The 17,661-nt window shown below is 42.5% G+C and overlaps 1 protein-coding gene across 1 annotated transcript; it reads right to left on the bottom strand.

Moving 5' to 3' along the window:
* Positions 1-101: 101 nt before the first annotated feature.
* On the bottom strand, positions 102-17,362 carry LOC124299865 (bicaudal D-related protein homolog). The gene is made up of 5 exons (XM_046753273.1): positions 15,584-17,362; positions 3,338-3,670; positions 3,074-3,243; positions 2,553-2,829; positions 102-2,250 (listed from the first exon to the last, which is right to left on the bottom strand). The coding sequence occupies exons 1-5, from the start codon at positions 15,827-15,829 to the stop codon at positions 1,633-1,635; spliced, it is 1,644 nt and encodes a 547-aa protein (XP_046609229.1). The 5' UTR covers positions 15,830-17,362; the 3' UTR covers positions 102-1,632.
* Between the last annotated feature and the right edge of the window lie 299 nt (positions 17,363-17,661).

Genomic DNA, 17,661 nt, shown 5'->3' with positions numbered 1-17,661 from the left:
TGTGTTTTGACAAATATTTTCGTTGCACCGAACCAAGGTTATTATGCATTGCATCCGGTTGATGTAATTACACGAAATAAGCGGTGTAACAGGTACAGCGATTTACATTTGTACAGTCAATTTTATTAAATAAATATGCAGTATTATAACGTACGCTTATTCGGTAACGAAATATCTTACAATCTTGCAAGTACGTAGGCTTATTTTATGTCTATCATTACATATTTAAATGAATATACATACATATATATATATATATATATTCATACGATTGAAGTCAAACACATTGTACATATACATTTGTTAAGTGTCAACGAATTACTTATCGCTCAAATGCACTACAACAACACTTCGATCAATGCGTTTTATTGCACTTTTGTTTAAATTCTAAAAGGCCACATCTCCGGTAACTTTCTTTCTATATTCGATATATAAATAAATATTTTGTCACTCACAATCAAGCCCAAGAGTGGCACATGTGGGACGGACGGACGAACGGACGTAGGCATAAAGTATCCGTGGGGAGGAAGGAAAGTAAGTATAACACGTTTCGCGTGGGTCGTTGGCGAAATCTTGACTCATCGGTGTGAAACGACGTGTGATACTTTTTTTAAAAGTGACCTTACACACACGTTCGTTCTTACTTTGCGCCGACACGCCCCAGTGCTATGTGAGGTATTCTGTACTCACACACGTATTTACGAACTTGTTATTATAATTATTTGCTCATATACTTCTGGATACTCTTTGAAATTGAAAGAGAAATAAATTTAAGACATCATTCTGTTTACTCAATCTCACTCCATTCGCATATTGGGTAAATAGCGTCAAACTGGAACCACTCATCAATACCTTGTGTACTCGACGGTCTTCGTGTCTCAGGCAAAATTCAGGAACCAGTGTTTGGACGAATGAATATGAATTCATCAACTGTCGTACAGTCGTTAAATTGATTTTTCCTCAGCAATTTGATCTGTAGTTTCTGTGTAGTATACATATACGTTCAAGTATATAATGTAAAATAGAATGTATGAACGTTGGATGGAAATGTCGAGTTATACGACGGGGTATAATTTAACTAGTAATTTCTTCAAGTCTAATTGGCATTACGCAAGATTTTTTCAAGCCACTCGTCGAATTTTCGTGAAACGTGCAGGATTTTACGATACTTTAATTGCCCCGAATGATCAACGCCTGCACTCTGCAGTGAAACTTCTAAGCTTGTTATAACGTCTTGTGAAATGACCGTTAAAAATCAATCTCGAGCAATTAAACAACAGCGCAGGTACAAAGATGCCTATACAAAGTCCGTAAAAATCTTCGAAAAACAAGTTTTCTTTTTAACTTATCACGTTCACGTCCAATGCGCTCGACTAATTGACGCCGTCTGTAACTAATTCATGCGAATCACGACCAACGGTGATAATTTATCTTCGCCAACATCCAAGCGCAGATTCCCAGCTGAAGAAATGCCGCGGCAATAATGACAAAGAGCCGCGTCATATTTCCGCCCTCCGCCCAATAACATATAATCACATTGCGATAGGTTCTCGCGTTAAAATTTTGATCCCATGATAAAAAATCGAGCCGAAGATTGCGGATCTTCGGCGAAATTTCTCAACCCAACAACTTTCAGAACAGTCCGAAGATCTTCTTCGAAGCGCTCGTGCTGCGCTTCTTTCTAGCCGGAACAACGATCTCCGAACCGTCCCCGTTACCGCTGACCGGACCGCTCGACGGCATCAGTTTACTTCTAACTTGCTCGTCCAGAAGCGCTTGCATGTCCATTTGCCACTGTTCGAGCTGTTGACTCAGTTCGATCTTCTGCTGGATAGCTTCCATCAGCTGGCTGTTAGCCTGCAGCACGTCGATCCTCGTTCTTGCCAGCTCAACTTCCGCCCTGTTCTTCCGGGCGACAGCTTGGTCCCTGACCTGGTAAGCCTGGGCCAGGACCTCGTCCTTGGTCAGTGCCGAATCCTCAATGTCACCTCTGGCTCTGTCTCGTTCCTCCCGTACACCTCGAAGCTCGGCCTCGCATACGCTCAACTTGCTCGTAAGCTCAAGCAGCGATTCCCCTCTTCGCCTGAGCTCGTCTTGCGTCTGTTTCAGCTGGTCTCTCGAATGCTCGAGCTCCTCTCGTACCCTGTGCAATTCCACCGCCAGGCCAAGTTCCCCAGGAGCCCCTCGTCCGGATAATGCCAGTCTGAACAACTCCTCCGTCAGCTCCGACAACGCCCCGGGACAGTTTGCCTGCGGAAATTGAAAGCTTCTTTACTTCATTTTACTTGTGAAATTCCATCAGCTAATTTATCACATTTCGATATATCACGAATCACTTGTTCTTTGGTGAGATCGGTGCTCCAAGCTTGCTCGGTAATTAATCACGTTTGTTTATACTTGTCGATGATCAAAGACAGTGCGATCGCAATTCGATTCATAGTCAGTTTTTTGCCCAGATAAAGGTGACCAACAACCGAGATGTAAGAATTCAAATTCGACGACTAAACACTGTCGGTGTTTACATTAATCGCGCTCATATTTATATCTCTCACCTCGGCATCGGCACCGTTCGCCAGGACCAACATGGACTCGTCGCAATCGCTCTGAAGGCCAGAGTCGTCTTCGCCTCTTCTGAGCTGAGCGCAGAGTTCTCGCATTCTTTTACAAGCCCTCGTTACTTCGGCTTTGAGGTCCTCGGGTTCTCCCAAAGAACTTCCGCTCTCCTCGCACTCCATTTCCGCCTGCAGTGATCTCGGGGGTTTTTGTATCGAACCCGATCTTCCTCTTCTTTCCGCCTCGAGGGCCGCCAATGCAGCGGCGAGCTCGTCCCTGTAACCAAGTCACATTAATACATCCAACGTGCGGTTCGTTAACATGGATATAAATTTGAATTAGGAATGCCGGTTTTGAGTTCTCCTTGCCGCATCTAGTTCACACTTCGCGTTCTACTTAAACACGCAACACGCTCCGATAACTTGATTCCCAATGTTCATGGTCCGTGTTCGACGCTTCGCCCTTAGAGGACCGTTTCCGGAGTAGGTAAATAATGATGGCTAATTTTCCATCCGCCTACCTCTCCCGTTCCGCCGTTCTCGCTCTGTGCTCAGCTTCGCGGCCAAGTCTATCCAAGACGTGGGCTCTCTCCTCGGCTTCTTCCAAGGCGGCAACAGCTCGCGCCCTTTCCTGCCGTAGCTCCAGGGATCTCCTCTCGAGTTCGGTTCTTTGGGCTGAGACAATTTGTACCTGAAACCAACCAACGGTTCAAATTCACGTCCGACTTCAGCGGGGTAATTTTTCTTGATCCGGAGTCTCCGCGTCCGCACGATGATGGCCTTACCTCGTCCCTGAGGATCTCCAAGCTGCTGACATGGTCCTGAAGCGTGGTGTTCCTCAGCGCGCACTTATCCCTGAGGACCCTTAGCTCGACTAGGAGCTCTTCTTCCTGCTTGTTTGCCTCTCGGAGCTGATCGGCAAGCCGCGTGTTTTGGGCCGCCAATTCCGTCACCAGGGCTGCCTGCTCCCTTTCCGCACGTCGCGCACGTTCTCCCTGCTCTTCCAACTGATTCCGAAGGGCCTCCAAATCGGCCTGCAGCTCCAGTGCCCTGACCTCGCCCTCGTCGTGAGCTTCCTCCAGTCTTCGTCTCAGGAGGTACCTCTCTTGTTCCAGACTCTGGGGAAATTCGTCATATTTATTCAACTGTTTACCCCGCGGTACGAAAATAAATAGCTGTTGGGCGACGCTTGCGGAATCGCAAAAATCAGGGTCAGTATATTGAAAGTTAGCGTGGGAAGTGAAAGAGAATATTTTCTTCTTCTTCCTCTTCTTGATTTTTTTCAGGTCAAGAATACCGGCTCATTGCCGTGATATCCGCGGGAACGAGACGCGTCGGGGAGTTCAAAGGAATCGATGCAGGTATGTGGTCGCGATTATTCCTGCGCTGCAGTTATAATAGGTAAGAAATATTTCCCTCTGCGTAACCTTTGCCGATCGATTATATTACAGAGAATTGCATCTCATGTTTCGAAGCCGCGTGCATTATACATACAATACGAATTTCAAACCTGCTCTCTACTTTCGCGACGAGAAGTAAACCGAGTTGATGGATATTATTTCGCACGTGTCTCACAAACGAGTATAGAATCGTCGAAACTCTGTCGCTCGCTGAAGTAGGCAATGAATATCGTATTCGTATCGAATAATAAGCTCTTAGTATAATACAATATCATTCCGAAGAGACCGCTGAATCTTTCTCTTTTTTCTCGATTTCTTACAACCGCGCTTTGTGGTTTTCGCATACGACGTCACGCTTTACGAACAATCGAATTGGGCAAGTAAGAAAATTCATTCGCTAATTTTAAACCCCTGCAAATTCTGTCGGAGAGGATGGAAAATATACGCCTGGTAATCGAGCAATAGTTTGACAGGGTTTTCTGTCTGCTTTTTGAAAACGGGAGGTCGTACAGGTGGTTTGTTTGGCTTACTGTTCCGGCCACAGGTAGCTCGTTACAGTAACTGTCTCAGCTTTCGCTGCTATACGGTAATAATGTAAGCATATCGCTTTGAATTGAGAAAGGTTGCTAAGAATTGTGGATACGGCGCTCATTACCCAACACGATCCCTAATTAATAAGGCATGGTAATTAGTAAAAGTTTCGCTGGAAATAAAACACTAAATTACAATTTACAATACTTAGTAGAGAAAGAGGGGAATTTAAAATTGCGGAAAAAAAAACACATCGCAGTCTTAACACTCCGGTAACCCTATCCCGTTTACACACTAACATAATTATGTATCAGGGAAGTTAATTTCTTTCATCTTACAACGCGGTTTTCATGAATTTTAAAACAAAGAAAAGTAAACGAATCCTGTTTTGTACGTTGAATAAAAAAATAAGAAATAGGCATACGATTCGATCGAAATGAAAGGTATAAAATCGCGTTGTCTATTGGCTGCAGCTGAGTGAATCCGATCCTATGCAGAAACGGTTCTTCCGTAAATATTTGCGTTATAAAAATTGAGAATAAAATAAAATACGTAACAAACTCGATGCGTCGCGAAAGTCTTGACGATGTTTACAACGTTCATGTAGGACTTGTGATTAACGTACGCCATTTCACACTTACGTATATATCTTAAGTACACACGCGACTCTTTCAGCATAATAACCGTGCGTTGAAACTTTATCGAACCAGTAACTGGTAGATAGGTGCAGGCAAAACGTCATGGCCTTGGTCCCCGTGGTTAGTCACCGATCGATTGGCAACCTCCACCTAGCCTGGTGATCACCTACATTCTACCTAAGCCTCCGCATGGTCTCGCTTTATGTTATCGTCGAAGTCACCGTGTTTTAAACTTTGGCTCCTATGGTACTGTGCCGGGTTTAAATGATCACCGTTAATCAGATACGAGAGTGATTCATACGCTCTCGACTTGTCTTGCCGCTATTGCATCCCCGTCCGTACCAAATAAGAACGTTTGCATGGATCGCGAAATTTAGCCCAAAAAAAAAAAAAAAATAGAAGGAAAAAACAAAGTAGTCGGTACGAAGTGCGTCTAAAAATAAATGATACCGTTGCCAGCGAGTTTGGAATCGTCGATCAAATTAGTTATCGAACAATGCTGACGTGAATTTGTTTGTTTTTTCTCTCGTCCACTTTTTGCCGGGACCACGGAGCGTTGTCCTTGTTGGCGAACTTTGACCGCAGGGTTCACGTTTCTTTTTTTTTTGCAATACGCGAATTCGATCCACTTCTACCGCTCGAGCGTGACGAGGCTCAAACTGAGCTGTTAAACGTACCTTGGCTGGACGGTGTAAGAGTTCGATATACCTTCTTTGCCTGACTCTTTAACGCCTTTTGTTACAGAACAGCGTCCCGGATATACGACGATTTTACACACCGTTGTATGATTCATATATGGCAGACAACGTTTACGAAGGGAATATATACGAGTATGTGTACGGATTACAGGCGATGTTGCGAGATCAGCGACGCAGAATCGCAAACGTTCGATACGTGAACGGTATATTTTTACTCATAAAAATCGAATAACAAAGGGACGAGATAAGTATTATTTCACAAAGTGAGAGGGAACCTGAAAGAAATTTATAACGAGCAGCATTATTTCTGGTTCAGTCACGTTCTAATTTCCTTCCGAAATACCCGATCTTCCAGAATCGTGAAAAAATCACCGACACGAATTCAGGTTCAGGTTCGCCGAACCTAACGTTATTATTTATTACGGCTTATCGAAATTTTTATTTTCTGTGCAGTAGGTAATAATTCAAATCGCTCGACCAAGTACTCGAAAATTACTATTCACGTTAGCGGCAATGGATTTCCAAAATCTAGCGTCGACGCGTATACTTGTAGAATAAAACGAATGCATTTTTACAGGTGGGAACCGGGAACGGAGGTCTCACTTTCCCCGAGGGCAACGTCAGTGTCGAGGTAGTTGACAAAGGCGAGCGGGCAGCGAGTATAACTTCAAGAGTCGAGGCAATGGCCCGTGGACGACTCTTTGGAGCGATTGCGAAGCGAATGGCGAGAGAGGCTCGAAAGCCGCAACGCCGTCTGATGTCGCAGAGTCCCGTAACCATACCACCTAGCTAATTGTGCGGTTGAATCAGCGCAACGATTAATTGCGCAATGCCGGGAAAAGATATTACGATAGAGGTCTGCTATATCCGAGTCGGCATTTTACGTACACCGGGACGCGAATCTTGCCCAATTAGCTTATCCTGATTATAAAATCTTAACCGACGGCTGGAACTCGTGGGAGATATGAACTAGAGCAAGACATAAACTACCCGTGAAATTACGAGCACCGTTTTACGTACCCCATATATGCAGGAGCACCTATATAATTGTGAAAAAGTTAAGCTTACACTCGGAACGTGTCGGCCGGTGTATAAACGTTGGATTATTTCGCTAGAAATTTCTTCTATTCCGTTGTCATGAGAATTTAGTCCAAATGCGTTGTACTTTTTTTAAACGTTCAGGATTATTGTACTCACTAATCCGTGATACGATGGATTCGTGCGAAAATATTGAAACGAAATCGAGAAACAACTTGCCGAAGTTTCGAGAATCCCGATGATTCTGGTCTTTGAAATATCGCACCTTTGTTCCGACTCGTGAAGGTTCGATGACTTTTTACGGTCATCGTTAAGCACGCATTGATGACCGTGAGAATTTTTGTTACTGCCAACCTGCGGTACGATATATATGGTTTGTCAGTTTCTGTAAAATCATTTATGAATCCGAAACTCGGTACGGCGTGTGCTCGAGTTTTTTCAAATTTTAAAGTAATACGGAATATAAGAAGTTCGCTGTGAAGTTCCGTCTTGAAAATCCTTCAGCCTTATAAATCGGACTTTCTTTGCGTTTCATAATCGCATCGATTCACAATGTGCGTGAACCAAGAAAATCTTACGTGCGACGTGAAAGCTTTTCGGATGATTGGTAAATGATGCGATTATATTATAAACTCCGCACTACCGCGTTCCACTGAAATTATCAAATTATCTCGGAATCGTAAAATTATTACTAACGAGGCTTGTGTCTGAGATTGTTGCAAACTTTCACGCTTAATAACCGGACCCTTCTCTTGTATACATTTTTCAAAATTCGGACATTCAGATCAGCTAATTGCGAGTGTTTCTAACGAAGTGAAAACAATATTCCGCCAGTCTAGCCGTGAGCAAATTATACACTGCAGGTCGTGTGTATAAGGTAGAGCAAAAAAGTATAAGCCTTATTTTTACTTCTGAAACTAGTTTCCGTTTTATTTAAATTTAGCATAACGTGGCTGTATAATCGTCACGGGAATATTATTTTACCGTTACTCATTGCTGTAAACGCGGTAAATATCGTTACGTTAATGCGTCGTTACACATTGTGCATACATACGTGTGTAAAAATATGTATATTGTATAGTATAGATACAATCGATCCTATAGGGTGTGTATAACTAATTATTTTTTCATTCTCGTTGTTTGCGACTGCACCACCTACGGCATAACATAATATTATTATTACTTTGACGAAAGTAAAGGAGCGTTAAAGAATCGCGCCAGTTTTTTAACGCGTTGCGCATAGAACATGTCACAGGTACGGTACGATTCATCATCAGGTATAACTGGATGGACGCTCATTTTGGAGGATCAAATCACCGCTCGCCGCAATTTCGACTCAGACATATGTTAAGCGATGACGTAATTTTTTCGAGACTAATACACCGTAGGCGAATATTTATAAAGGTATATGTACGTATCGACATGTGTGCGTATATTATACAGGATCTGTTCGGCGAGATGCGGTTATACGCAAATACAAGATACGTGAATCGCTTGCGAAACGGCGAGCGGAACGTACGGCGGCTTTCCAAAATCGGTAATGACGGAAAGAAAATCCGGTCTGACCGTCCAGGTCGTATAATATATGTAGAAAAGAGCTTGAAATACTCGCGATTACGCGTCAATGGAACCAGAACGTTATACGTACACATCTGTACCGTGTAATACGTACGTACGGATTGTTCTTCGGTGAACGGCGTAATTTGTAAGCAATTCCAGCCTAGTAGCACGGAAAATAATGATTCAACGCACAGAGGCAGTCGGCACGAGGATCAGCCGAAGACGCAGTCTCTAGTCGTATAAAAGGCATGGTGCCCCAGTCAAGGATTCTCATGTCAAGGATTTTTACGAAACGTATCCGGCGCCTCTCGCAATTCGCATGCAATGGCCGTCCTGTGTATTCTCGAATATTTTTTCACCCAATAAAACCAATCGAATTCTAATAATTTTTTATCCCGAAATGGTGAACTGTCTTTTCAAAATTATTCTCAACGAGAAGACCATGCAGAAAAAAAACCGACTGCTTGCAGGGACTCGACTCGATTCGACTGCGGTTAATTCTGTGATTGAACCACCAACTTACAGACCGGTTCAATTCTTAGCGAACCGGTTTTATTTTATTTTTATCGTTAGCTTTTTCTTTAATATACCCAGCTGTTTATACTTAAAATCTTGCAACTTGTTTCACTTTTACCCGATCGTGAAATCGCGGGACTTTCAAAGGCGGAGACCTTGCGCGTGTGATTCTCTCAACATGTCCAATCCACTCCCAGGAGTCCGAGGGGCGTTCAAGGTAAAACGAAGGCCTCAACTTAACGTTAATATCATTCTGAACAATGGAATTTTTTCACGTATAATTTGACGTTTTTTGTCCCAACTCTTTGTTTGCACGCCAATTTGGTAAACTGACCGGCTAAATTACGGCGGTGATATTACCGCAGATAATCGACCGCATTACGTTGTACGCGTAAAAAAATCGCACGTTTATTTGTTCGTCGTGATGGGATCGTTTATACCGTTTGACATTAGTCGGCATTGGAAATTTATTGAATATTTATATCGCGAGCATGCGTTATTCGGGTAAAGTGCCGATGACCATTTCATTGTCAGGATGAAATTGAGCGATTTTTAAACCCAGTTTGAGCGAAGGGAAATCTTGCGTTCGTCGAGTTTTTGACAATCTGCGACGTCAGATACATGTAATTGGATTTTACAACTTGAAACTGTCTACCGTATTTTCATTTCATGTCGTAGATTATCTCGAATAATGTTACCGCGAGATTGGAAGGTAAAGGTGCAAACGGATCGTTATACCGTACTCCATATCTTTGTTTTCACAAGTGCAAACCTCACCTCTCATTCAGCAGCTGGTTCTCTTTTAGGATTCACATGTGGCGAGTGAATCGTTCGAATTGGTATCGGATTAAAAATGAAACCAGATTTGTTGTATGCAAACTGTTTACAACTTATCTGATTTTCGAACCGTGTATAAAACACGTACAGAAATTATTTTCACTGAACGTAATGCTGGTTTTGTCGTTGCGCAATATCGCCGGAACGCGCATTACAATTTAAGAAATCAAGCTACTGCTACTGATACGGCACGTATACGTAACATACACATTTCCGTACTGAAAACGTGTTTTCGCTGCAAATCCGGGATTATTCGGTGAGATACTTCAGAGATTTTTATTAGTGAGTTAAAAAAGAAACGAATCAATAAAATTTTGAAACTTGGATCGATTGATTAACTCAAGACGGGGAGAATATTCGGCCGCAGATGTTTTACGACTCCATAGCTCTACGTAAGTGGAATAAAATTTCCAGCTCTGCGTGAAGTGCGTAATAAACGCCGTTATTACGCACCCGTCATCAGAAAGTAATACGGAGTTTGATAACAAGCGTAAGAAAAAATGCTCGCGTCGATGAGATAATCACTCTTACGATTAACTTTAACATAGAGTAGGAATCTAAAATTGTGCGATAAATTTATAAAGATTAAATTGACTTGATTTTATAGCAAAGAGCGATAATATTTTCTCCCTCACATGCCGAGCGATGAACGTCATTATTTTCATGTTATATCGCCGTTATCTCAGGTTTTAAATAACGATAACGAGATCACCTGGAAGCTAATGGCACGGGTATATTATTATCTTATCTTGAATTTAGGCTGCAGCAGTTATATATAAAAGAGTTGATTGCGAAAAACATACAAAAGATAAAATTTTTACCGTAGAATAATGACTCGAATATGAAAAAAAAAAATAATAAGAAAAAAATCACTGCCGCCCGTATGCGCTTTCGACAATGAGGCTTAAGTTACCAACGTTAACGTAACGAAACATCAGGGAAACATTCATTATTGTGCAATTTTAGAATGGTTTTGAAGGAGTTGGCTTTCCAAAATAACAGTATATTTTTCTTATCAGGGTTTACTAAATTTCAAACATTGCTAAAGACGCGAAGTAACGATTTCTCCTAAACACACTAATTTCATCCTCGTTTTCAACGTGCGTTCGCATCGAATGGAGAATTTTTATCGATTATGTAAATCTCTAAGGTGTACATGATACCGGATGGCTGCATATATAATAATATAGGCGGTGAGTGTCAACGCGTGCATATCTTGTGATCCAAGAACCGGAAGTGAAGGGCTTCGGCTCACCGACGTGATCGTGCAACTTGAACACGAAATTTAATACGCAGATTTCTGCGATAACAACTTTGAAAGAAATGATCGTGTTACCGGAAACGCATGCGGTCTTTGCGCTACCGACTAATCGGTGATACCTATCCCACTTCCATATGCAAACTGTACGGGTGGTCTTTGTGCGCTTTAAGGGAGTCTTCAGCAAAGCTTAACCCAGCGGTCGTAGAATGACATGGAAAATTCTTAGCTCAGTCACTTGCTCGTTTCGTTACTGGGTATAACGGTAACGAGTAATCTTCGTTGCCTTTTTCATCCGCAGACCGTCTTTCGAGAAAAATATCAGCGATCATGCATCGATAAAGAAATGAAATCGATCATTTCAGATACCCGACTGATAATCAAACGAATTTATTGTTGCCATGTGAAACAGTCTGTCGGATGGAAAAAAAAGAAAATGACCTTAACGAATAGATCGCGGAAAACATGTTTTATTTCACAGTGAAAATATTACGTGATTGATTTTCATCCGTGACTGATTTTTTCTTGAACAAATATATAACGGGGAATAAATGTAAAATGCTTAAGGCGGTGATTTTTTTTTTTTTTTTCTTACAGTACGTTTGTTTACCTGTCGTTCAAAGAAACCTGTTTCGCCGTGTAATTATCGCATATCAATAAAATCATTACCTATAGGTACTTGAATTCCGTTGCTGCATCACGGTTATGAATATTTGATGACGAGCGGTGAGATCACACGGATTTCCCTCTTCGTTACGATACGTTCAGGCATGAGAGATGCGGACACGTTTATAACACGAAGAAAGAAAAAAACTTCCTGTACAACAATTGGCCGGTCGTCTTCCGCTCAGTCAAAGACCGCGTTCTGCCAATTGTGGGTTAGCCGACATTATCTTGCCGAGATACCATATGGGTACGTATACTTAATACAGTTTTGCACGTGAATAAAATTTGTACAATACAACAATAATAACGCATTATGCGAGGGAAGAAAGAGTGCCGGTTTCTTTCTTACAAGCACTTCCGGAAAGTCTTCCTACGCTCGTTCTTCGTGTATCAGGTTATAAGTACATGCGTATACACTGTATACAGTCTTTATAGGCTCGGATCATGCTGCATAAATTACGAGTCTCTGTGCGTATCTGTTCCTACGTGTATGGAGGTCAAAAATGAGGCAGAAGTCGAAGGAAACTGGGAGAAGCAGGTAGCGTGATGCCGGCTATTGTTCCTTTCCTGCAGAACTTCATTGTCTGGTATACGTATCTACGTAAGGCCCAAGAGGCCCCGAGGGTCTTGCCTAAGTGGCGCGCTCAGCTCCACGCTTTCGTGGCTCTTCCACGGAGGTACGCACTACGCCAGAAATCCGGAATTCATTTCCCATTCGTTGACTCGAACAATAGACTCCTCTCGAAGTCGGTAGATGATGGTAAGTAGAGGTAGATTCCTCTCGAAGGCCTGGCGTTCATTTTCGCGAAAAACATCCCCGAGTTTCCGGCGAGCAAAACCTGACCTAGGCTGAGTACTTGTTTTCACCGCATCCTCGGCACCCTAATTACCATTCCGTAAGACTGTAATTACGTTCGTAATCTTCAGGGGAAAAACAATCACTCGTCCAGAGTGGAAAAACCAAGTGCCGAGCGGTAACGCGACGCTCCAGTTGAAATTCTTTTTCACCCACTTTCGTCCGATTTCTAGAGAGAACATCGTTATACCTACGTTTATTAATTTTTGTCCGTTTTCTTCTTTTTTCTTTAAAAATACAACGGGACGCTTTCGCTTTCTGATTTCAGGCCTTGTCGGGAATGATTTTCTTTATTCATTTCTACGGCGTGTTCGAAAGATGAGAATGAAATAATTAGCGATACGTTAATACAGTATAGTTGTATTTTAGCATCGAATTTTTATTGCACGGCGTAAACCGGGTCGGAGAATCTTTATTGTTTTACCGAGACAATCACAGCTGTACGGGAAGAACGTAACCTAGAGGTACGTGCAAGATCACGGCGATACAATAGTCACGAAGTTAAGAGCGAACGGTAACTAGAGATCGCAAGCTAAATTCTCAGTTCCGAGACCTTCGTCGGCTGTGAAATTGCGACAGATTATTTTTGCCGTCATTAAGTTCTACGTAAAACGATAACGGATAACGGGGAAGTGCTCGAAACGATTCTACAACTGAAAATAAATCGCAAGTGCGTCAATGGCGGCCATGTTGATTCCGTACCAAAACAAATACATGGGTACGTTTTTATCGATTAAGCCATTATGTTTACAGGTGCTAAAAATATCTTTTAATTTCCTATAATTGATCGAGCCTAGTATTCATACTGAATAATGGTTCGATCCTGGAAGCGATCCACATCACGAGGCTGTACACACAACAGGGAAAGCTCGGTGTGACTACGATAACTGTATACGAGACATTTAGTTACGCTTGCGGCGTTTAAGTCGCGCAGTGCGCGGCGATTTCCGGCATGCTAATTGCTACTGTCGAATGTAACGTATTATGTGTCGCGCTCAAGCTTTTACGTACCAGTTCGCTTGATCGAGGGATGTTTTTCGCCGAATGTAGTAAAATAGAGGGGACGAATCTCGACATATCCGAATTGATTGGATTCTGTTAATAAAAAAAAAAAAAACAAAAAAAAAAACAAAGAAATGAGAAAAGAGAAAGAAGAAACTGTGGTTTTATCGTGTTTCACCCCATTCGATGTCTGCAGTCTGTCGTACACTTTGGCAGACGATCTGCTGATTCGTGAAATAAATTGTAGAACATCGGTTGGCGCAAGAAGTCGAGATAAAATATTTATCGCCTCTCGTATTCGAACGACTCGGTGAGTAAGAATTCTTTCATCTGCATGCACAACGTACAATATAATGTAAGGTGTATTCGTGTAGGAATACCTATTCAGATATATGCCTACGCACGGTATTGAGCTTTCTGCAATCTCGCTCAAGGTCGAGAATTTCTACGCGATTGTCTTCAGGCTTGATATCCAATTTACTGATCAATTCTCGCGTCTGCCGGATAAGGCTTCGTTAAACCTGTTTGTCCTGTTTCTAAATATTTGAATTAGAGGCTTCGACTAATTTGCTCGCCTGTTTCGACGTCAGTAATTCCGAGTTCCGACCGTTTAGGCGTTACACGAATTCACGATTTTAAACTCGAATTAAAAGCCTCGTCGTCGGTGATATCAATTATATATTTATTAACCCATTGTAAATCGTAATGCGCATCGGTGCCAAAGCCTCTTTGCACGATCACTCGTCTCTTTCGTAACGCATCATTTATACGCAACTCCGTGCAATTTATACTCGATCAAAGCCATCTGCATTCGCTGCATGTGCTGTTATACAGTGCCGTCCCTAATTCTCGACTGCAAGACTTAGTCGATCGACCATGTTATTCAGTTTATGATTTTCCCAAGCGATAATGCGTGTCGAATTAAAGCGCACGCTGCGTGAGAATGTGTGACCCAGAACTGTACCGTTAAAACTGCGTATTCACCGAGCGTGGAGGGTTACAAATAAAATATATTTGCCGTAAAAAATTATTAAAAGATTATGGAATTTGCAATCGGAACAATTTTCGTAATAGCGAATTTCCGAAGGTGCGTTTTTTCATTCGGTTTTACGGAAATTTCCTCACGTCAAGCACAAGAAGCGTAGCTTGAGAAATCGCAGCTGATATGCAGGGATATTAGGTATACAGTATAGCGCACCCTCGCAAAGCGCTAAAGCTTTGCTTCGCCTTTTTATAGTCGAAGAGGCTAAGCTGGGGTTAGGCGACTTTGTAAACTACACCAATAATTGATTCCCGTGAAATTCAAGGCCTCGGCGGGGCGGCCGAGTCTGGCATTAAATTTCCAAAAATAAATATCTCTCTCTCTCTCTCTAAGCCGAGGCGACTTCTGTTAAAATTGGAAATATACAAACTTTATTTAAGAAGATTAACACACGTGAGGCGATTCTGTTTGATCAACATCCGTGTAAATTGATCCTGTATCAATTTGCACGCACAGTATTATCTCCCACACGATTTCAATTACGAGGGTATAACAAGACACCCGACAGGTACGATAATCAACATTTTCGATCTAAAACTCAAATTTGGCGGCATTGTTCAGGCATGAGGCTGAACTTGGTAACTTTACGTAAACAACCATTGGGGAAGAAAATGACCATTTTGCTATTTTCTAGTCACTTCAAAGTGGGCAAGTTTAAAAAATACGAATTACCGCGTTGCCTTATCATAATTTACCGCATTACAGAGATTCTTAACATTGTGAAATAACGGGTTTTCCGAAACGCAAAATGCGCCTGAAGTTGATAACGTCAATGTAATTATTAACGTTTCGGAAAATCGTTATTCGACAGTTGCAGAAATGTCTGACATTCGGTAAATCGTAGTAAAGCAAAATGTGTTCATATTTTGAAAACTTGACTACCTGCTTCAAAGTCCCTACATAAACTTGAAAAATCGTGATTTCGCCCCCCTCGTAACGCGAATCGTTCCAATAACGTTGCTAACTTCAGCCTCGTGTTCCAGCCTTACCTCCAATTTACTGGCATACTCCTCGGCCAAGGCTTCTCCTTGTTTGGTGAGCTCCTGGTTCCTTTCGAGAAGAGCCTTGCCGAGTTCGGCAGCAAGGACCAAATCCCGTTCCCGTTGTTTCAGCTGCTCGATCGGATCCCCGGCAACGTCGTCGACGTGATCCAGAGAATTTCTGCGTGCCTGAAGATCCGAGATCATATCTTCGAGGGCGTAAGGCGCGATCTGGCCCTCTTTTCTCGGCAACATTTTCTTTTCTATCGGCCACAGACTGTATAATCGTTCGTTGCTGACAGGTTCTCTCTGCGTCAAGATGAGAGATTACGTTTTCCTTCTTATCGCGCCAAAAGGTGGGCGACGAGGTTGCGTCGATGCATTTGAACCGACGTTAGGCAACTTGCGTCGTTATTTTATCGAAGTAATTCAGGTAACAATTGTTGCTTTTCGTACGCATCTTACGCCGTGATTTGTGCTTCGCCTTTTCTTTTCTTTCTTACTTTCGTTATTCGGACATTCTTCCGATTGTTGGCTTCCGTTGCGCAATTCTTCCCACCGTTCGAAAGCGTTTATAATCGTTGATTCACACTCGCAACTCACGATCGGCAATTAGGTATTAAACTTGAATATTATCAACAGTTATACACACGTGTAATATATAGTAAATTCTTTTAACTGGTGCTGTAAAATACGAATTATTTAAGTCGTCTTCAAAGCGGGATTAAAATTAGTAGCCTATTATTGTACCCTTAGTCTTTGTCTTCGATTTAAGTTAGTATGGTAGTTCGGTTTGTTAGAAGATATAACTGTGATAATTAATTGTTGGTAATTAGGCACGAGTACAATGCATGTAATTTCCCTAATGAGCGCCACTGGTTCTATCATTAATTCTTTACAAACCGTGACGAGTTAGGATCGATCAAAGGCACTTCGTGTAAAGAGTGTAAAAGAAGAAAAAGAAAAAACAATTTGTAGCCAAAACCGACGACAATCGTACGTCAATCGATAACTAGAACGTTCGATACGCGAGGTTCCTTATCATCGCACCAAAAGATACAACAAACGGACTGATACTCAACACGTTTTCACTGCAAAATTTTTACAACGCATACACTGCAACCTTCGATAAATGAATAAACGATCGAGTCGAACTTTGAGATGGAACATTAATTACACCGTTCCACGTTTTATAAGGCACTGTGTAAACTAATTACAAATATACCTTACGAAAACTATATTTCACAATCAGTCGAATACTCGCGGTTGATACGTCACAACATCACCACGTTGCACTGCAATTACATAATAAATTTACAAGCTGCATCGCGATCCGTCAGCCGTTCGTTTCACTGTATAAATCATTCAACACCCCTTTCTTCCTGTTTCGAAGTCGAAGTTCAATTCCGCAGAAGAAGTATATCTAAGAGTTTTCACGTACAACGAACCAAAGAAATGAAAAAAATTTGAAAAAACAAAGATACGAATCGAAAAACACGCTCAATATACGCAGCAGTTCACGGCACGACGGCGAATTGAAAACTGACGTCCAGGCGGCCGTGGGTATAGAAAGTCAACAATAAAGAGCGTGCAACAGACGACGAATGAGTCAGCCCAGCTCTGGCCTCTGGGATGCGCCTGGCTGCGTATAAAGCGAAAATTTTACGGAAACCCGGAACACGCGGTGCGCCGAAGATCCCCTCCTCCAAAGCTGACGGTGCGGCGAATCCGACTGCGGCTTCGCTCCTCTCGGCAACGGTCCGCACCGATTCCAAGGCAGACTAGAGGCCAGGTTTGCTCGCTCGACGGCCACAACCAGGTTCGAAAGAGCCCGAACCTCTCGCTCCTCGTTCACCTGGCGTATATATGACTCACCTGACTCACCTGGCTCACCTGGTCCGCATTGGTCGGGGCACCTGACTCCACGTTCCACGTTTCCACGGTTGAAGAACCTCCGCGGGATTTACCTGCCGAGTAGAAAATGCACTCGATTTTTCCGCACGGTTCCGAGCGTGCAACGTGTGACGTTGTACCTTCGGAATTGGATTTAACGATTGATTGATCGAGTTAGGAGCTTCAGCCCTTTA

This window comes from Neodiprion virginianus, chromosome 3, assembly GCF_021901495.1.
Source record: "Neodiprion virginianus isolate iyNeoVirg1 chromosome 3, iyNeoVirg1.1, whole genome shotgun sequence".
Classification (NCBI taxonomy): domain Eukaryota; kingdom Metazoa; phylum Arthropoda; class Insecta; order Hymenoptera; family Diprionidae; genus Neodiprion; species Neodiprion virginianus.
Note: the sequence above shows the minus strand (reverse complement) of the source record. Positions and strands in the feature narration are given on the sequence as shown.